Source organism: Desmodus rotundus, chromosome 8 (genome assembly GCF_022682495.2).
Source record: "Desmodus rotundus isolate HL8 chromosome 8, HLdesRot8A.1, whole genome shotgun sequence".
NCBI lineage: Eukaryota > Metazoa > Chordata > Mammalia > Chiroptera > Phyllostomidae > Desmodus > Desmodus rotundus.
Window position 1 is genome coordinate 42,413,357 of NC_071394.1, and position 23,332 is coordinate 42,436,688.

At 37.3% G+C, this 23,332-nt stretch overlaps 1 protein-coding gene across 1 annotated transcript in view; it reads right to left on the minus strand.

Moving 5' to 3' along the window:
• Positions 1-23,332, minus strand: part of RAB2A (RAB2A, member RAS oncogene family) — an 85,171-nt gene that overhangs the window by 36,215 nt on the left and 25,624 nt on the right. Inside the window, exons 2-3 of the mRNA XM_053929376.2 lie at positions 16,933-17,004; positions 5,372-5,439 (exon numbers count right to left, since the gene is read on the minus strand). Of these exons, the coding sequence (XP_053785351.1) occupies positions 5,372-5,439; positions 16,933-17,004 (140 nt within the window). The remainder of the gene's footprint in view (positions 1-5,371; positions 5,440-16,932; positions 17,005-23,332) is intronic.

The window sequence follows — 23,332 nt, forward strand, 5'->3', positions numbered from 1 at the left end:
AATCAACCGTACTGTGTGCCACGCAACGTATATCAAAGAGTGCTGGAAATCAGGTGTGAAAGAAAACCAGTGACAATGAGAGGAAAGCCTATCAGGCGGAGAGCCTCAAAAAAAATCAAAAAACAAGAAACTTTCAAAAGTAGTAAGTTAACAGATGTTTTTGACCATTCCTTAAATTCTCGAATGGGTCACTGGGTCCTAGCAACCACCATGTGGAAGCCATCGCATTCTTTCAGGGGCAGAGGGTCATGACGTCTTCGAAGGCATCACAGTCTCTTCCTTTTAGACACGCAGGAAAGAAAATCACCTCTTCTAGAGGAAGTGTGATCAGGAGTTCTTTTTCTTCTTCCTTTGCACACTGTCCAGCATATTATAATTTCTTTTGAAAGATCACTGCAATATAAAACAATTTATTCCTATGCTAAGAAAAAGGAAAGGTTTCTATCAAAAGAAGGGATGGCTAGTTAACCTACCAAAGAAATAACTGGGAAATGAATGACTTATTCAAGTTTCAAAAAGCCCAGGGAAGGGAGGGCAATTATTTAAGGGAACGTCTTAAGGAGAGAAGAAAAACTGAACAAACTAGAATAAACCAATGAGGCAGTTTGTGCCTAAAACATTACATAATTTTCATTACTGTATCAATCTTGCCTTTGAAACTATGTATTTTAGTAGATGCTACCTCTTGAACACATCGAAAACTCCTACAATCTGCTTAGACAGAATGAGGTGCTTTATTCCATCATTCAATAAAATTTACCAAACACTGTATAAGTCCTTAAACCAAGAATACAAGATACAAAGTTGAATAAGATAACTTTTCTTCATGATGCTTATTCTGAGGTTAGATACTTGAACAAAAAACTATGACCAGAACAGGATGAGCACTGCAACAGAAATATTCGTAAAACACTACAGGAGAATCTGCTATCCCATGGAGATCCGAAAGGCTCCATAAGAGTTGACATCTGAGCTGGTCTTAAGTGGAAAAGAGAAAAAAGTACTTCAAGCAAAGTAAATATGCAAAATATAAGGTGTGAAAACATGTATTAAAGAATATCAAGTAGTTTGGTTCACACTACACTACACTGAAAGATATGTGTTACATTAAGTTTATTAGTTCAACCTAGTTTAGGTGAAATAATCCGTTTTCAAAAAAAGAACCCCTTTTAATGTAGAAGTATAAAACACTTCTTTTTGACCAAAGATCATTAATTTTTAAATCTCTAGGAAAAGGAGGGACTTTGCATATTTTTTTTCTCTCCACGGTGCAATTTTGAAATCATGTTACCTGAGAGAATATGAATAAAAAAGTTATGGTATGTTACAGGTTCAGGGAGGAAATCCCTAAAAAACAGTGAAAGCATAAACCTTCACTGAGAAAGGGGTGATAAGAAGCATAAAAACCCAGAGTCCAATGTATCGCTTTGGGACAAAGCAAGGCAGAGATTTAGTGTTTTCCATTTCAGGGACGATGGCGAGACACACAGGAAGCATTAGGAAAGCTAGGTCTCATAATGACCCTCAGCAACTCATTCGCTTTTCTTGGGAATCCAGTCTGTGAGACAATATTCTCCAAGGTTCCTTCCTTCATTAGCTATTGTAGGTGACAGGTGAGAAACTAAAACTGAGTAACAAGAGAAAAAAAGAAAAATATGATAAAACTCCCCATATTTTACATTTCATTTACTAGCTTACATAATATGCTTTGTCATTCATAGTAAGAGAACTTTTGTTTTTTATCAACTGGGGTTCCATGAAGAATTAAGTCCTGCCCTGGCTGGTATGGCTGACTGGACTGAGTGGCAGCCTGGGAACCAAAGGGTTGCCAGTTCAATTCCCAGTCAGGGCACACGCCTGGGTCACAGGCCAGGTCCCCAGTGGGGGCTGTGCGAAAGGCAACCACACATTGACATTTTTCTCCCTCTCCTTCTTCCTTCCTTTCCCTCTCTCCAAAAATATAAATAAAATAACATATTAAAAAAAAGAAATAGTTCATTTAAAACAAAAAACAAAAGGATTAAGTCCTAATTGCCCCAAAGCAGTTTTCTCAAAGTGTGATCCTAAGATTCTTGGACGTCCCTGAGAATTTTTAAGGGTCCACGAGGTCCTCCATTTCCTAACAATTTATTTGTATGAAGTTGTATTTTATTCATATACTTCAACTAAACAACACACATAAGAAGACTCAATGCAGAAACATGTATGAAAAAAAGTCAGTAAAGAGATTTTTCAAAATGTAACAAAATGAAACACTTCTCACTAGAAAAGTATAAGTTTTATTGCGAGGGTTGAAAAACATAGTTAATTTCCATAAAAATTGCATTGTTTATCCCAATATATAATAAGATTATTATAGTTATTTCTAAAATGAATTAATAACTGAATATTTAATAAGTTTCACATTTTAGGTTGTAATGGTAAATATTGATAGTTATAAGCCACGTTAGTAAAGGTTCTTTGGTGTCCTCCTAATTTTTAACAGTATAAAGGGATTCTGAGACAAAAAAATTTGAGGACTGCTACCTTAAGACATCCATTGTATGTAACAAAGTAACTTCTCTTTTATGCATCTAAAATGGGAGAATATAGAAAAGTCACTCAATTTATGTTCTGTGGTTGAGAGATTGCCATTAAAAATTATACAGCATGGCAGATGACATGATACTGTATATAGAAAACCCTAAAGATCCCACCAAAAAACTACTAGAGCTGATAAATGAATTCGGTTAAGTAGCAGGATACAAAATAAATACCCAGAAATCAGTTGCATTTTTATACACCAATAGTCAACTATTGCAAAAGGAAACAAAGAAAACAATCCCATTTACAAATGCATAAAAAACACCTAGGAATAAATTTAACCACGGCAGTAAAAGACCTATGCTTGAAAAAGTATAAGACAATGAAGAAAGAAACTGAAGATACAAATAAGTGGAAGTATGTGCATGTTCATGGATGGGAAGATTCGGCATCATTAAAATGTCCATACCACCCAAAGCAATCTATACATTCAGCACAATTCCTATCAAGACTCCAATGACATATTTCACAGAACTAGAACAAAAATTCAAAAAAAATTATATGGAACCACAAAAGACCCTGAATAGTCACAGCAACCTGAGAAAGAACAACAAAGTTGGTGGAATAACGCTACCTGATATCAAACTATACTATAAGGCCATATGTAATTAAACAGCATGGTACGGGCATAAAAACAGACATGTACATCAATGGAACAGAACAGAGCGCCCAGAAATAAACCCATACCTTTATGGTCAAATTAATATTTGAAAAGAAGGCAAAAACATACAGTAGGGTAGATAATCTATCCAATAAATGGTGTTGAGTAGATGGACAGGTACATGGGGGACAAAAAAAGGAAACGAGATCACCTTCTTACACCATACAGAAAATAAACTCAAACTGGATTAAAGATTTAAATGTTAGACTCGAAACCATAAAAATCCTAGAAGAAAACACAGGCAGTAAAAGTCTTGGATATTTTTTGTAGTAATACTTTTTCCTGATACATAGCCTCAGGCAAGGGAAACAAAAGAAAAAAAATAAACAAATGGGACTACATCAAACTAAAGAGTTTTTACACAGCAAAGGAAAATATTAACAAAATGAAAAGACAACCCACTGAATGAGAGAACATATTTGCCAATAATACATCTGATAAGGGGTTAACATCCAAAATTTATAAAGAAAATGCAACTCAACACTAAAAAAACCCAAACAACTCAATTAAAAAATGGGAAAGGACCTGAATAGACACTTCTCCAAACAGGACATACAGATGGCCAACAGACATATGAAAAGATAATCAATGTCACTAATCATCAGATAAATGCAAATTAAACCCACAATGAAACATCATCTCACACCAGTCAGAATGGCCATCTTCAATAAATTAACAAACAAGTGCTGGCGAGGATGTGGAGAAAAGGAAACCCTCATGCACTGTTGCTGGGAATGTTAGATTGGTGCAGTCAGTGTGAGAAGCAGTATGGAGCGACCTCAAACAATTAAAAATAAAACTGCTTTAAGACCCAGTGATTCTACTCCTGGGAATATATCCAAAGAAATCCAAAACACTAATCTGAAAGAATATATGCACCCCAACATTCACTGAAGCATTATTTACAATAGCCATGATTTGAAAGCCGTCCAAGTGCCCATCAGTAGATGAGTGGATAAAAAAGCTGTGGTACATTTACACAATGGAATACTACTTAGCCACAATGAAGGAAATCTTACCTTTTGTGAGAGTATGGATGCACCTGGATAGTATTATGCTAAGTAAAATAAGCCAGTCGGAGAAAGACAAGTACCAAATGATTTCACTCATATGTGGAATCTAATAAACAAAATAATCTAACATAACAGAAACAGACTCACAGACACAGAACAGACTGAGCTGTCAGAGAGGAAAGGTTGGGAGGGCTGGGTGAAAAAGGTGAAGGGATTAAGCAAAGAAAAAAATCCCTCAGACACAGACAATAGTATAGTGATTACCAGAGTGAAAAGGGGGTTGCAGGAAGGCAGAAGTGGGTAAAGGGAGGATAAATGGTAATGGAAGGAGACTTGACTTTGGGGTGGTGAACACAATACAATATACTGATGACATATTATAGAACTGTATACTTGAAACCTATATGCTTTTAAAAGAATTTTTAAAGAAAGATCTTATTTATTTATTTTTGAAGAGAGGGGTGGGAGGGAGACAGAGAGGGAGAGAAACATCAACCAGTTGCCAACTGCATGCCCCCAACTGGGGGCCTGGCCTACAGCCCAGGAATGTGCCCTGACGGAGAACTGCACTGGCACCCTTTAGGTGTGCAGGATGACACCCAGCCCACTGAGCTACACCAGGCAGGGCGGAACTTACACAACTTTATTAACCAATGCCAGCAATAAATTCAATAAAAAGTTAAAAAATAATTATATAGCATGTGCCAGGCACTCAGTGAACATAAGTGATAGAATTAGGACTAAAAGCAAGGTGGCTTCAAGTGGTTGAGACTAGATCAAACTTTTGAAACAAGTTAATAAGCTGTCCGATCAAACTCTAAGATATTTTACTTCAAATGTACACTTCAGACATGATGCTTGTTCTTCTTAAAAACATAGTTTCTATAGTATTTACGTTTAGACCACAGCCCGAGCATTCACTCAGATATGTTCACCAACATCTAATAGACAGGGTACATCTGTTGAAAACACAGCACAAGAGAAACTAATCTTCTCTGGAACCACTTTCCATCTCATGGCTATAGGGGTGCTAAGTGTTTAACAAACTGTAACAGGCATAAAAATCACATGGAAAAATTACTGAAGTCACACAATGTATGTTTGCTATACTTACCGTATCCCATATCTGAAGTTTTATTTGTTTCCCATCAATAGTTATCATTCGTGCACCAAACTCTACACCTGAATAGAGGAGAAAATGATTTGTTACACAATGTAGTGGAAATATATTTCACATTTAAGGATTAAAAAAAAAGATGTTTAATTCCAGGACATACTATATCAGATGATATATGATAAAACTTGAACAAATACAGCTCCTACCCTTAGTAAACATATCAGCTAAGGCAGAGGTGCTAATAAAACATAAGCTAAGGAGAAAAGGGAACCCTAGTGCACTGTTGGTGGGAATGCAGACTGGTGCAGCCACTGCAAAAAACAATATGGAATTTCTTCAGAAAACTAAAAATAGAACTGCCTTATGACCCAGCAATTCCACTGCTGGGATTATACCCCAAGAATCCTGAAACACCAATTCCAAAGAACCTATGCGCCCCAATGTTCATAGAAGCACAATTTACAATAGCCAAGTGTTGGAAGCAACCTAAGTGCCCATCAGTAAATGAGTGGATCAAAAAACTGTGATACATTTACATAATGGAATACTTTGCAGCAGAAAGAAAGGAGCTCCTACCCTTTGCAACAGCATGGATGGAACTGGAGAGCATTATGCTAAGTAAAGTAAGCCAGGTGGTGAAAGACAAATACCATATGATCTCCCCTATAAATGGAACCTAATCAACGAAACAAACAAGCAAGCAAAATACAACCACAGAGACTGAAATAAAGAACAAACTAACAGCTACCAGAGGGGAGGGGAAGAGAATAACGGGGGTTGGGGAGAAAGGGTCATCAAGGAACATATATGAAGGACACATGAACAAAGTCGAAGTGGGGTAGGAACAAGGGTGGGAGGTGGGGATGTGTCGGGTGGGGAGGAGTGGTAGGGGGAAATGGAGACAACTGTACTTGAACAACAATAAAAAAAGAAAAGAAACATAAGCTAAGGGCATAATTAAAACACTAAAATATTCAAGGCTAGTATAGTCAAAAAACCTAAATGTGATCTTCATACTCTACAGGCTCAGTCACATAAAAACAACTAGGAATGAAATTCACGAAAACCATCATTATTGGTAACAAATCTTAAAATTTCTTAAAAATGATTAAAATATAAAAATCACTAAAAGGGATAAATTTCAACATCATTGTCTTGGTTCCCAGTATGGGCTATCAACAAGGAAAGAAATCTCCAAATCTGACCACTAGAGATAACCCCTTTTAAAACATATTTCCAGACACTACTCCATGAATAAATACACAGAAATGAGTATACATGCCCTGGCTGGTGTGGCTCCAGGGACTGAGTGCTGGCCCTTAAATCAAAGGGTCACTGGTTTGATTCCCAGTGTAGGACACATGTCTGGGTTGCAGGCCAGGTCCCCAGTAGAGGGCGTGTGAAAGGCAACCACACATTGATGTTTTTTTCCTTCTCTTTCTCCCTCCCTCCCCCTCTCTAAAAAAATTAATAAAATCTTAAAAAAAAAGAAATGAGTATACAATTTTATGCAAATGAAACATATATATGCTGTTTTGCAATTTGTTTTTCAGTCAACAATATGCAATAAACATTATTCCATGGTAAATATTTTTGCCAATAATAAATATATAAAACTATACCACTAGTATATATAAGAGCTGAGTAATATTCGTGTGTGTATATGTGTCTACACACACACACACACACACACATACACATTACCAAGTTGGTACTCTATTGCTGCAAATTTAGGTCATTCCCAAATTCACTAAGATATGTTCACCAACACATACTGAAATGTACTCTCCAGTATATATTTTCAATGTATGATTATGATTTTAGGCAAATTGCAGGTCAAAGGGAATAGAAACTTTATGGTTACAAGTTTACTGCAAATACTTTGGCTTTTCCTCTTGCATTTATTGTTTCTCTTGGAAGTACTTATTCAATAATTTAAAAAAGTAGAAGAAAAAGGGGGGATAATTTCAGAAGAGCAAATCGCTGTAAAGAAGACTCTGAAAGAAGTCTATCACTAGTATCACACCAAATCATTACTGCTTGGTGTGTGTTCTATGCGTATTTAGATCGGTTGGGGTGAAAGAAAGACACACATGGTTTCCAGAACCCAGATGTCTTCCTGGCAGAAAAACAGCCTCTAGCTGCCCAGGTAAGGGCACAATGCCCAGTGTCAGAATTCTATTTCAACATCTATAATTCCCCCGACTGTGATTAGTGGGGTGAAATAGAAAGGTAATTTGTCCTCCCATGATAACTTGATGGAGTTTTTACTCTGCATTTTAATAATTATTTCATCTTAGAAGCATACTCAATACTAAGAAACTAATGTTATATTTCTCAGACTAAGAGACCCAGGGGTCATGATGTATTAGAATAAAAATGTAAAACCTTAAAATTATGCCATATAAAAACCATTACAGTGCTTATAAATCTACCTACCTATCTTTATATACATATATACTCATTTACTAATATATATGTATACACAGTTATATATATTGTGTACCACAATGTGGGAGGGCACACAAAACAACCATCTACCAATTTACCATTAATGATATAAAATGAGAATAGTTGAGGGGAAAAAAATTGTGACTAAGTATGATACAAATGCTCTTGGAAATATCCAGTATTGTTCTGACCCGTGTGGCTCGGTTGGTTGAGCATAATCTGGCAAACTGAAAGGTCACAGGTTCGATTCCTGGTCAGCGCACATGCCTGGTTTGTGGGCCCGTCCCCGCTGGGGCTTGCGAGTGACAGGCAACAGATTTACGCTTCTCACTCACATTGATGTTTCTCTCCCTCTTTTCTCCCTGACTCCCCCTTTCTCTAAAAAAGTAAGTAAATAAAATCTATTTTTTTAAAAAAAGAAATGTTTAGTATTTATTTATCCTCACCTGAGGACATTTTTTCATTGCTTTTAGAGACAGAGGAAGGGAGAAACATTGATGTCAGAAAGACATGGATCAGTTGCCTTCTCATACGTACCACAACCGGGGGCTGAACCTACAACCTGCTTATGTGTCCTGACTGGGAATAGAACCTGTGACCTTTCAGTCTACAGCACAATGCTCCAACCAACTGAGCCACACCAGCCAGGGATGAAATACCCAGTATTTAAAAGGAATGTACTAAAGTACAAAATGCTACTGATCAGCAAGATATTTGACAAAATGGAAGCCTTTCATGAATCAATTGCTTCTTGCCACAAATGGAGAGAGAAATCCTATTCTTCCTCCTGTTGTCATGGATGGGGTTTTAACCACAATATGAAAAAATCTGCACTGCTCCTTGGAATTCAAAATTTCTTCAATCCAATGCACAATGTTAAATTTGACAAAAAACAACTATAAATTAGAAACAGACCCTTGACTGTTAACCAGGGGTGGGCAGGCAGGGCAAGCAAGGGCAAGCAGATGCTCCTCTGGAACTGATCTTGAGCGGAGTAACAAAGATACTAAAATTGATTGGCAACTATTCCATCCTAGCAGATGAAAAGCTAAGATCACCTCTGCTAAGGGACTGCTGTTATGGTTCCTGTTTCCAGGGCCTTCAGACACTTTGAAGTTTCCACCCTCCTGTGGGTTCTTTATAAAACTTCAGATAACCTAATCTATTTCCTTCTGCTTAACTTAGTCATAATTGGATTTTGGTATATGTGTGTATTTGCTACCATGTGTGGTATATGGTTAAAAAAAAAAGATTTTATTTACTTATTTTTAGAGAGAGAGGAAGGGAGGGAGAAAGAAAGAGTGAGAAACATCAATGTGTAGTTGCCTCTCACACACCCCCTATAGGGGACCTGGCCTGCAACCCAGGCAGGTCCTGACTGGGAATCGAACCAGTGACCCTTTGGCTTGCAGGCCGGCGCTCAATGCACTGAGCCACACCAGCCAAGGATAAACAAAGATTTTGCCTTTAAAACGATACCCAATTTTAAAGAAATGTTACATAGAAATCAGGATTGTAAAAGCTGGGAAATGTCAGAATAAAATTGATGTTTTAATTTATTGATATGGTTAGGATAGAGAATAAAAAAAACCAAAAACCTAGCTGAAAGTATTATTATCCAGGAATGAGATAAAGAACTATGGTAGGAAGGAAAATATACATCTCAAAGGGGGGAAATGGACATGCAATGTTGTTTACTGAAAAAAAATCTGATTTGTTTTCCTGTCAAGTGAAACAACAACAGATAGTTTCAATTTCAGCTCCAGAAACATAATTCCTTCCCATTTACCTTCTCATTCTTAGCCTGGGTACAGGGCAGGTTTTACCTTTCTATGCTATGTGACAGAAGAAAATACTAAAACCTGAAGTGTCCTGGAAATTTTAGAAACAAGTAAAAAACCAAAAAACCGTATTTTTCTAATGGATTGTTAAAATTTTAAAATCTTTTTCCCTAAGTATTCATATTCCCAAGAATTCTATTTAGAAAGGCTTCCTTACCTTCTTTTAAATAGGATAAACCATCCTATGCCCTTGAGGCTGTCTTCCCAGATATATTTTCAATTAACAGACAGTTTGGCTGCCAGAGAAACTGTGGAACCAAAGGCAAGGTCTCATTTCCTGACATTGATTGTCAGGCAGTGATGCTTATTTTTCTCCAAATGTTATTCACTTCCAACCTCCCAGAACAAAATATTCAGAATGTAAATACACATTTTCTGATAGTCTCTAGATCATTATGGTCCTTGCATAGCAAGTACTTGCATCCTTGCATATTAACCATTTTTGGAACAGCTGACAATCAGTATGGACTAATTGTGTTGCCCTGGGCAAGTTATTAAAATCGTTTCTGAGTCTTGCCCTGGCAGGGTGGCTCAATTGGTTGGACACTGAAAGGCTGCAGGTTCGAACCCTGGTTGGGGTACATACCGGAGACAACCAATTGATGTTTCTCTCACATCAATGTTTCTTTCCCCCCTTCCTCTCTCCCTACAATCAATAAACATATCCTTGGGTGAGGATTAAAAAATATAAAACATAAAATTGCATCTGTGTCTTAATATTCATATCTATAGGGTGGTATTGATGATACCCATCTCATGAGATATTTTTCAAGATTAAAATAATTACCACATACAAATGAAACAGTGACTGGCACACAGTAAGAATTCAGCATGTGTCAGCTATTATTATTATTCCTTATTTGCACCAAAATTTCTAAACGACCACTCATGTAACAAATGATAATAGTCCCTATGAGCAAGGGCCACCTCTCAGAGCCAGGTGACTGTGGAGGTCCAGAGGCAGAATGTGGCTCCTTCCAGCCAGGTGGGGCTGCCAAAGCAGAGAGCAGAACTGAGTATTATATTAAACAAGCAGTCAGGCTGAGCCTTCCTTAGACCAGCATGAGAACATATGGACCTGTTGTTCCTGGGACCTAGACATGGCAGAGGTTCAAAACTGAGACTTAGGGAAGAAGACTCTCCTAATTACAGAAACAAAGAGGAAACCATATATTAAAAAAGTTCCCTTAATTTTCTATGAAAAATAAACAATAAACACCACACTTTAAGGTAAAACACTACAGGAATTCAAATTACACTGAAAAAAAGATTACAATGCCCTCAATTTGTAAATTATTCTAGAGAGATTTGGGCCACAAATTATAACAGCAAAACAAAAAGGCACAAAAATATCAGCTAAGAAAATATTGTGACTTCCAGGTAAGACCAAACCATCTACCTAGAACATAAAAAATAATTAATTTAACAAAAATCATGATTAAAAAATCCTATTTACCATAGCAACAAAATAGATAAATACCAAAACAAACTTAAGAAAAAGCAAAAGGTCTGTAGGAAGAGAATTGTGTAACTTTACTGAAGAGCATTTAAAAAGCTGGAATAAATGAAAACAGATATTGTGTATAAGCAGACAATCTCAATACAATAAAAACATAAATTGTCTCCAAATTAACTTACAAAGTTAATAAAATTGTTATCAAATTTTAAAAGTCTCACTGAAAACTTCGCAACTGAGCAAGCTGGGACTAAAATTTTCTTGGAAGAACAAATGCACAGAATAATCAAGAAAACTCAGAAGAGGAAAAATACCAATCACACATTACTTAATTACTACAAGTCACCATAAACATCACAGTGTAATCCTGCCTTATGAAATAGCAAAAGAACATAAATGGGATAGATTTAGAGTTTCCAAATAGTCTTGCTTACATATGGAAATTTAGCATATGACACAGGTGACTGCTTAAACAGGAAAAAGAAGGGATTGGCTTATAACTTACGGTGTGAAACCACAGTCATATAGGGATTAAAGAAAATCATTATTACACGATCACACACCAGATGGAGTGCAAATTTATAGTATCAGAAGAATATTTAAGAGAACATGCCTGCAGTTTTTACACTGGTGAGTCTTCTTCAGTAAGGTTTGAAAGCCATAAAGAAAAACATCAATGGATTTGACGAAAGAAAACCAGTAGTACAAGGTGCAAAGATACAAACAAGTAATTCAAAGAGAAGACATAAAAATGGTTTGTAAAAATACTAAAAAATGCTAAGCACTAAAAAAAAAAAAAAAAAGAAACTGAAAAGTAAATGAACCATTTTCCCTCTCCAATTCAAACATTAAAGACATTATTAAGTGCAGTAGAGGCAGGGGTGAGGAGAAACAGGTACTTTAGTACATCAGTGGAAAAGTGCAAATTAGAACAGCTTTGTGAGTATCTTCATGAATATATTTAAAAACTCTAGAAGGTGATACACACAAACTCTTTATAGTGGCTGCTGGAAGGCCAAAGGCAAGTTATACAGGAAATTTAACTTTGGGTATTTATTATGTTTTCATAGTAATCATAAACCCTGTTAGGAAAATACATTTACATTTAAAAATTGAGGTACATAAACTCTGTGAGATTTAAATTAGATAGGTCTGTTAACTTATATTCTTAGATCTTGGCAGTATTATTGTAGGTAACTGAAGTTACCAGAAAATTGAACCCCAAATAAAGGAGGTGTCTTTTTTAAGATAAAGATTTTATTTATTTATTTTTAGAGAGAGGGAGAAAGAGAGGGAGAGAAACATGGATTGGTTGCCTCCCACGTGCCCCCAACTGGGGACCTGGCAGGTAACCCAGGCATGAGCCCTGACCAGGAATCGGTTTATGGGATGATACCCAAACCCATTGAAACACACTAGTCACAACAATGACTGTGTCTTTGTGTCACAACAAAGACAATGAGGTGTCTTTTTAGCTGATACACTGTGGGGTGCCTAACAGAAATGATGCTTCAATTCTACCACCTTGTCCCCCAAAGTATACTTTCACTTCCAGCAGTTATTTCTTATAGGCTGACTGCTTTAAGGAAGTGGGGGAGATAAGTAGGAAGGTGGAATTAACACACACATGGCCCATCCTCTAGACCAGTGCTTGTCAAACTGCTATTAGCAGCTAGTGAAATAAATGTCGTGGGAATTAGTGGTCTGTAACTAGAATTATTTGTAAGCCACACAGTTGAGTAACATCAAAAAAATGCATGCATTAAGCACTGTAATGTTAAATGTTGCTTTAAGAAGCTCCCCAATCCCTTGGAGCAATTAACTTAGCAAATATTCAGAGTCCTTTTACATACCAGGTGCTGCAGATACAGCCATGAACAAAACAGGTAACTCTGCTGTCATGGACTTTATACTGGTGGGAGACAATGTTCACTTATACTTACTTGTACAGAAAGTTTCGGGAAGATGGGCTGTTTCCGGAGCACGCCCATGTTTTTCTTCCTTCTCAGTCATGCATCTCCTAAACTCTAAGGTTCCCCGTGAGACTTGCAACCAGGGGGGCAATGGGCAGCAGCAGCTTTGTCTGGGGCTTACTTACCCCCTGAACCTGTCCCCAAGACCCTCTTTTCTCTGACTTTTCACGGAGCTGACAGCAGCCTTGCCTTGGTTCACTTCTGTCACTGTGACTTTCGCTTCTCAGCGAGTCCACACTGCCCTGCGTGGCTCACTTCTTTCCTATAACGTTTCTAGAGTCACAGCAGCCCTGCCTAGGCTCTCTCCTGTTGCTTCTTCTATCCTAAGCCCTTCTTTTGTTTCACTGACCCTAGCTTTCATAAATGTCCTCTCAAAAAGAAAAAAAAAAAAAACTTAAGGAGAAAAGAAATCTAGACGAGAATGTATGTACACGTACACTCACGATGACCTGGGAGGAAAAAAATCAGGAACTATTTGGGATACGTTAAGTTTGAGATGCCTATTAGATATCCAAAAGAGGAGATGTTAGATAAGCAGCTGAATATGTGTATATGGAGGAAAGAGCCCTAGTTGGAGTGGGTTTGAGAATAAGTGAAAAAGAATTAGAGATAGAAAATGTGGTCAGTTCTTTCTGAGGACTTTTGCTAAAAGGAAAGGATTGAAAACTGGGGAAAAGAAAAAAAAAACCCTATCAAAACAGGAAAAAATTAATGACACTGCTGGAAGAAACACTGCTGAAGAGTGTTCTTGAGTAGGCCTTGCTAGTTCATCCACGGTAGCAAGGAGAAGGGAAGAGTTCATAGGCGCAGGTGGGTGGGTCTATGTGGTGGCAGAAACCTGTGAAAATATTCTTCTACTTGCCTCTATTTAATGAGTGAAATAGTAACCAAGGTTATGATCTGACAGTGAAGATAGAAAAGGTGTGGCATACTCCAACCAACTGAGCTACCAGGCCGGGGCCACAGTGGATTCTTTAACGAGCTCCCACATAATACCGATACTGCTGGTCCAGTGCAACAGCCCTTAAACAGCTTTTGAGCAGCAAGCGGCTCTAGTCTGGACCATCAATGTAATTGTATCCAGGAAGCTATTTATTTATAAACTGCTTCTTTGATTCATATCATAACAATTCTCACTGAGATGGTAGTCAAAGGCTAAGGAATATCTCACAGTATTTCCTCACTTTATGGTCTCTTATTTCCTCTTTTCTATCATTTAATACTTCTTGGTCATGACCCAACCTCAACTTTTCACCTTTCTCTATTCATCAGGCGAAGACAAGTAAGCAGCAGAATCAAGATACTGCCTTATGTCTATTTTAGCAACCATTCCAAAATTCTTTTAAAAATAAGTGCTAATGACCTGCTAAATTGTTTTTATGTCAGAAAAATACATAATGGGTGTCATAAGGTATAGCAGCCAGGGTGAACTAGAAAAACAGAAACCATACTTACGTATTGTATTTAAAAGAGAGAACTGAATGTAGGGTGCTGATTATAGTACAGGAAGAGCTGAGAAGCCCAAAGAGATGAAAAAACAATTCAGAGATTAGCAACATCAGGAAGCTACTACCATCCCCAGGCTGGGGAGACAAAGATAGAAAATCAGGGTTGCCAGAGCTTAGAAGCCAGGCCATCAGTGGGCTTGGTAGGAATGGGCTTGGGCTAGAGCCATGGAGGACATACAGCTAACCCATGCAGACAGAGAAGAGCCTTGGCTTCTCTGCTTTTAGCCTTCCATCTCTGGTGCCTCCCATCAGCAAACCCACAGGGAGTCAGATGGTACAGTTACATGAGTTAGTTTTCCAAACAACGCTTTTGGTCTACTCCCTTATCTCTTCTTCACAAGTATAGCCTGTGCCAATTTCTGACAGCAGGCTCAGGCCCATCATGTCCATCAGGTGTGTCATAACAATTCAGAAATTTAAATAAAAGCTTCAAGGAAAAGGAAGCCACTTTTGTTTAGTGTCCTATACTAAAACCAACTGTTTGGCTAATTGTCCCAGGACTGAGCCATGGCTAAGAGATGGCTACCAAGGCTCAGACTTATTGAACAAAGAGCAGATTATACACAGAAACGAGCTTACCAAAGATAAACTATGTCATGAGGACCAGAAATAGGAATACTGTTTTATCTATCATTATTGTATATACTTAAAACTATCAAAATAAAAATGGAAAAAAATGGAACTTGGATATTTTTATTGACAGATGCTACTACTAAGGAAAGATTTCACTATGTCCACAAAGTACATGTGGGTTGGCTGAAAACTATTAACTGATAAAGTAATTTGATTCATAAACTCTATCTTTGATTTGGTATTTTAAAAATACACAAGAGTCCTGGATAGTATGGCTCGGTGGATTGAGTGCACCTGCCTGCAAACTGAGAGGCTGCTGGTTCGATTCCCTGTCATGGCACATGCCTGGGTGGTGGGCCAGGGCCCCAGCTGAGGGGATGCCAGAGGTAACCTATTAATATTTCTCTCACACATCAATGTTTCTCTCCCTCTCTCTGAAAATAAATGAATAAAATCTTTTAAAGAATCCCCTCATTGTTACTGTTATCATGTTAATTGTTGACTCTTAACTATCCTGTACCCACCTAGGTAAAAGAGATTATGTGTCTATCATTTAAAAAAAATACACAAAACATGAGAATCGACTTGCTTGTAATAGTTAATTAATACATACAGAAAATAAGCAGTCACGGCCTGAAAAGATACATCAAACTATCAGTTGGAAAGTCTAACTAATTTACCAAATACTTTATTTTTTCACAGTTGACTAATTTCAACTTGTTAATGGGCTATAGCCAAGAACAACACTCTAGCTAGATTTTTTTTTTTTTTTAGATCCTTACCCAAGGATATGTTTTTTTTAATTGATTTTAGAGACACAGACAGGAGGGAGGGAGGGAGAGGAAATGAGAGAAACACTGATGTGAGAGAAACATCAATCAGTTGCCTCCTGTACTTGCCACGGCCACGAATGGGGATGGAACCTGCAATCTATGTATGTGCCCCGACCAGGGATTGAACATACAACATTTTGGTGTATGGGACAACGCTCAAACCTATGGAGCCACCGGCCAGGGCTCCAGCCAGACTCTTTAGCTTTCAGGGTATAAATATAACTTTTTAAAACAAATACAGACCCTGAAACAGTGTGCTTATTTCAAGTTTTTAGATTTTCACATTTTAATTTTATACTTCTGCACATTAATGAGTAATATCACTAATAATAATAGCTAGTATTTGTTGACAACTCCTTACCAGTAACTGTCTCATTTATTCTTCATAACTGAGGAAACTAAAAAATGCTTGATGGTAGTATTTCTTGATTATAGGTAAGCTTAGAGCATGTACCATGTTGCCAGGCACTGTTTCAATGCGTCATATTTGTTAACTCATTTACTGCTCACAATAACTTTATGAAATTGATACTACTATTATTCTCATTTTACAAGTAAAGACACTGATGGACTGGTAAAGTGGCTTGCCCAGCTAGTTAATGGGAGAGCCTTAATTTGAACTCTGGCAAGTGGTCTGGAGTCTTTGCTTTTGCCCCTGTGCTATAATGACTCTCCTTTGTTTCATCATCAAATATAATAAAAAATATTAATGTCTTGCTGCATTCCAATCACTTTTACAAAGTTCACAATATTTTACTATACTTATATTTTAAAAAAGTGATGGAGATTGACCTCTGTACAGCATCAAATCAAGTTTCACTGATTTTTCTGACTTATTACTAATAGACTGGACTCCTCTAGGCACATTCCATTTCTACTACCCAAAACTTTTGATTGCTTCCCATCTCTTTTATAAAACTTACCAATAGTAAGGTCATGCACTGGCTGAAACCTCTTGTCTGTAAACTGTAGCAATAAGCATGATTTACCAACACCTGAAAGTTAAAAAAAAAGAAATTAAGATACAAAACTCAGAGAAATTAAGAAACACTTTATAAAAGCACATGGAAAACAGGAAGCCAGGGTTTCTGGTGATCTGTGAACAACCTACTGTGATTTCTCAGTGCTCTAATTTCTTGAGAAATCAGGACTGATAATTTAGATGGAAGGTGTTAATCAAACCAAAGCACCCATTTCTCATCCTTTTTTATTCATTCAACATTTCAATCTAAAAGATAAAAGTGGCAGCAACTCCAAGATAAGTGAGGTCCTCCCAGAAGCCTCTACTACAGTACTTATAAAGTGTTCACATACATTTCCTTTTGGTGTAGTAGTGAAAAATATTTAAAAACAGATTCCTCTCTTTGTAGTTTATCTACTTTTCTAAAAATAAACAAACATAAATAAGCTGGCAGTGTTTGGATCTACTTTTCTGGAAAAAGCTGCTTGCTGTATCTTCTGACTAATACGTCTCAGGATCGACTCTAATCTGAATTGAATTCCTTCACTCTACCACCAAGTTTCACCTCATTAAGGTTATGAATAATTTCCACATTCCTAAATTACAGGCCTATTTTCTATGTTTGTCCTACTTGCCCTCTTATGAGAATTGTATATTGAACATCAACAGCACCTTCCTATTCATTTTCAGGCCCTTATCTTCACACTAGACCAAGTGTGCTTTGCTTACTTGACAGCATCCTGCACTTCTAGAAAACACTAAAGACAGTGATCATTCGAAGAATTCATTCATTCATTCATTCACTCACTCACTCAAGTCTTTACTGAATGTTAACCATGCACTGCATTGACTTGAAGAAACAAGTGTATGGAAAACTATTATGTTTCCTTTCTCACAGTCTAAAATAGGTAGAGAAATTAAACAGGCTGAATGCCCAAATCATCTATATGAACTGTAATTGGAAATAATTACAATAACCTCCATTTGGAAAAAGAAAATAGTGTTACTAAGACGAGTAACAGAAGAGACTTAATTTAGACTGATGGGCTGGAGAAGTGACAGCTTAAGCTGTTCAATGACTTCTGGATTATAAACTCATGAGAAGGACAATGAAAATCTTGTCACTTGCTGTCTTGTGGGAAAGATAAGACACTTAATTTTGCTGAATGATTGGCCCTTGTGTCGGATGTTATAAAGACTGTCAAAATGCCCAGTAACAAATCAAAGAAATGTCCTATATATCGATGGCTCTGTTTTAGGAAACATTTTATTTGTTCAGTTTTTTGAATGTTTTAAAATTTTAATTAACTGAAAATAAACTGGAATTTCAAAACATTTGACCTTAGTTTTCTTCTCTTCCTTTTATCCATAATTTGTTTTAATATTACAAAATGTACAAAGTCTAACTCATTTCAGAAGATTTCTAACTCCTTTGAACAGCTTTTCAGGTCTAGGATAGAAAGAAATATATTTTTAAAGTGTGAAAGTACATAATAGGTGAATAACTGAGATATAAATCTTCAGTTCTTTTTTTAAAATAGATTTTATTATTTAAGAGCAGTTTAAGTTCATAGCCAACACCCAGCAAAAAGTACAGCAAGTTCCCATACTTTCCCTGCCCCATATTGATTCAGCACAGTACCTCTTCCACTATCAACATCCCGCACCAGAGTAGTAAAAATTGTTTTGTTACAATCAGTGAACCTACACGGACACATCATCATCACTCAAAGTCCTCAGTTTACATCAGGGTTTTGACAAATGTATAACGTATCCACCATTACAATATACTTGCACTGCCCTAAAAATCCCCTCCACTTCACCTATTAGTCCCTCCCTCACCCCTAGTGACTACTAGTCCTTTTACCATCTCCATAGTTTTGCCTTTTCCAGAATGTCATATAACTGGAATCAAACAGTATGGAGCCTTTTTAGTCTGGCTTCTTTCACTTAGTAATATGTATTTAAGATTCCTGTGTCTTTTCTTCATTTCTGTATTTAACACCCCAAATTTTCCCACATGGCATAGAAAAAAGATAATTAGAAATCACAGATTGTATTGCTAAAGAACCTCAAGAATCGTCTAACAGCCATTTAAGTGATACAAGAGCCTAAAAACCCTTTCTTACCTCACAAGAGAATACACAGTGCTCTAGTAATACCAACACCTCTTATTCTGACCAAGTGCTGGTTAAATACAGAAAATGCTTATCCTCTGTGTCTTCACTTTTAAGAATCCACATTCTTTCTTCAGGTAATCAAAGTATCTTTGAGTGCAGAGAATATATCCAAGTGCCATTGTAGCGTTCCCCAAGTCTCCTTAATTTTATTAAAGGCCATTTATTAGAGTCAGTTATATTTACAGACAGTTTTTATTCAGTATCTGTTGACTTCTATTTTAATTCTGGATAAGCCTGTTTCCAAATACTTTTGGGGTGTCTGACTCACAATCACCAATGCTTTTCCAAATTGCGGAACTGAATTAGCTAGCTTTTTCTCAGTCCTCATCTTATTTGATCCAAAAATAGGATCTACTTGTGACACAAACCATAGTTTATCTGCTTACAAACTCCTTGAAAATAATCTCTTTTGGCTTTATCAGGCTGTAACTATCTAATTGGTTTCTTAATTCTGTGACAATTGCTCCTCTTCACAGAAGCCTTAAATACTGGAGGTTTTCTCCACCATCCAATCTTTGGTTACCTTTTCACCTGAGAGAACTAATGGAGCTCTAAAGCCTCAACTCAATTCTACAAATTAGGGATTATCTAATCCATCTCTCCAGCCACCATTTTAACTTCACTCTCATTGTTTCCAACTGCCTACTGAACCCGCTGCTTTAATTCCTTCAGGCCTGAAACTCAAAATTCCAAAACCTAATCCCTTCCTTTTCATTCTTATTCCACCATCTTCCCAACCAACAACTCAGAACAAACTCAGCCTCTCCTTCCTATCTTCTTATCTCTGGAATTGCCTTCCCATGGATCACACCAACAAGAAACTCAAAAATCACCCTTACTTCTCATTTTCTTTTAAATTCAACTATATCATAATGCTTTATAGGCTCTCCTACCAGAATGTGACCCCCAACAGAATACAAGCTCCGTTAAGATGGAGACCATACTCAAGAATGTATCTCCAGCACATAAAGGATACACAAGTGTTATAAAGCCTCTTTCTGTCCTCCTTTCTATTTTACTACAAAAGTGTCTTAGCTGTCAAGTATAAAAAACAAAAGAAGAGAAAAAAGCATTTGAGATCTTGCTTCCTGGCCATTGTCATCAGTTTTCTAAAAGGCCAATCCTTATTTTATGATTGACCATGCTAATTTAAAACTTTAAGACAACTTTTACTGCATTTTAAAATCTAAGAGCACTTGTGATTGTAATTACTGTATTAAGCTGTTTTTTTAAGTGCTCTATTATATGTATTAATAGTAGAACAATTAAATAAGCCATATCTCTGAATATTCAAGTTAAACACAAGCTTAATTCAACAGATCTAAGGAACATCAATGCAGCTCAAGTAGCTAACGCCACACAACTGATGCGCAGACCTTTTGAGAACTTCTATTGTATCACTGGTCAGATATGCAGAAAGGAGACCTTTAACCAAAACACCAGGGCAAAAACCAAGTTTTATTCATTTTCAGTGTAACCACACCTATCTCCAACGCTTGCCAGATGTCAGTCTTTCTAGAAATATGTGTCTACCATGTTCTAAGTCTTAGCAACTGGAATATATCAGTAAACAATAAAGACGAAGGCTCCGCCCTTGTGAAGTAAGGAGAAAGGGACAAGGAACAAACCTTTAAAAAACGTGTGTGCGTATTTATGCATGTGTGTATATTTAGAGAGAGACAAAGAGGGTTAGCTGTAAGATGTTAAGTGTCATGATCCGGAGAAAACACAGCAAAGTAAGGATATGGGACCTGGACAATGGGAGAAGGGAAAAGGCTGTGGTGTTTAAAGGAGGTACTCTCTCACTGACAAGAGGAGATCTGGGTAAAGATCGAAGGAGGTGAGGAAACAGGCAGACAGATTACTAAGAGAAGAGCACTCTAGGCTGAGGAAACAGAGGAAATGCAATAAGGTGATATGCGCTGGAGAAACTGCAGTAAGGCCAATTTGGCTAAAGCTTAGAATGCAGAGAAGAGACATATGCATAATAGCAGGCACCGCAGGACTTAAGTTTATGTGTAACAGAATGGGAGATACATTCGCTGGAGGGTTTTGAGCAGAGGAGTGATACAATTTGACTTAAATTCTAACATTACTCTGGCTGCTACAATGACAATAACCTATATGGAGAAGCAGATGAGAGAGGAAGTAAAGAGAATGACTGTAAGAGGCTTTCTCAATCAAGCAAGAAACGGTGGCTTGGACCAGGGCAGTCACAATGGAGGTGGTTCAAAGTCACTGAATTCTGTATACATTTTTGAAGCAGAGCCAAGAGAATGTGTTGATAGTGTTGATGTGGATTTTGAGAGAAGTAAGTACTGTATGGCTCCAATATTTTTTGCCTGATCCAATGAAGAATCAATCATTTGGGGTAACTGTAGATAGAGCAGGAAAGATCGTTAGTTCCAGTTTAGTTATTTGGAGTTGAAGTATTTGTTGGACATTCAAGTGGTAAAGTTGAGTAAGCAATTAGATATGAGTCTAGACTTCAGGAAAGATGTTCAGGCTGGAGACGTAGACATTAGCATAAGATGGTAGTTAAAACCATGTGAAGAGAGTAACTAGAAAAAAAAAGAGACATGTTTGTTTTATAAAAGCACATGTTTTACGATTGCAGAATTAAACAGAAACAGAACAAACATAAAAGTAGCCTTCCAAATCCATCTCTTACCACTGGAATGGGCACATCCTCCTCTCACTGCCACTGGCACTTCCCTGATCCTTCTATGTAAGTAGCTCACACTCTAAATCATTTTCTATACATTAGAAGTTCTTGATGTTTACAAAAATATCCCCAAATCAGTATCAAGATTCTGAATGAATTGTTAGCATTGTGTAACAGTGGTTAAAGCACTACGGGGGTAACCTTGACCAAACCACTGGCCTCTCGGTTTCCTTTGCTGTACAGAAACATTTTAGTTTCAAGTACTATGACTTCTCTATGTTTGCTTTTGTTGACTTTGCTTTTGGTGTCAGATCCAAAAAAAAATCAACGCCAAGATCAATGTCGAGGAATTTACTGCCTGTGTTTTCTTCTAGGGAGTTGTATGATTTCAGGTCTTACATTCAAGACTAATTCATTTTCAGTTCATTTTTGCATATGGTGTAAGACAGTGGTCCAGTTTCATTCTTTTGCATGTGGCTGTCCAGTTTTCCCAACACTATTTAGAGAAGAGATGTCCTTTCCCCAATGTATATTCTTGCCTTCTCTTTCATGAATTAATGGACCATAGGGTCATCGGTTTAATTCTATGTGCTCTATTCTGTTTCATTTATCTATGTTTCTATTTGTATGCTAATACCATACTGTTTGGATCACCACAGCCTTCTAATACAGTTTAAACACAGGGCGCATGATACCTCCAGCTTTGTTCTTCTTTATTAAGATTGCTTTGGCTATTCAACCACTCTCTAATTAATACAAATTATCACACTTAATAATGCTCCTGGTAAGAGTTCATACCATTAAGTCATCTTAACCTCTTCCTTTACTCAGGGTCCAAGTCACTGTCCTCAGTAGGACACAGTGTTGTGGTGAAAACTGAGTACCTAAATACCATAGCAAGGCCAAACAATTACAGGTAACACTAATTAAAAATGCAGATTCCTAAAGCCCTACCTCAGAGGTTCTGATTTAGTGTGTATCTGGCCCAAGAATCTAATTAATAAGTCCCTCAGTGATTTGTAGGTAATACTAGGTCCTTCTCCAAAAGAAACACTGGCCTAAGTGCTAGGTATTCTACTGCCTTTTATTTCCCTAGTCTTTAACTTCCAATTTCAAGACAATTTTTAAAAATTAGTGATGGCTCTATTTTTAAAATCACAAGATAAACAGCTTTAATTTAAAATATGAAAGTGTTGACTGTAACTGAACGATAAAAAAAGATTTTAAATAAGTAAATAAGAGGAACCAAGATGGCGGCATAGGTAGACACACTGCGCCTCCTCGCACAACCAGAACTGACAGAGAATCGAACGGCAAGGGGGACCGACACCAAGGAAATAGAAAATAAACATTCATCCAGACTGGTAGGAGGGGTGGAGACGGGCACCGGGGTGGAGAGGACTCACGTGGCTGTGGCGGGACTGAGACTGGCGGAGTGTGGGACAAATGGCGCAGGCAGTCCGAGCACTAGCAGACCCTGCTGCCCCATATTTGCACAGATAAACCCAGAGGGCCGG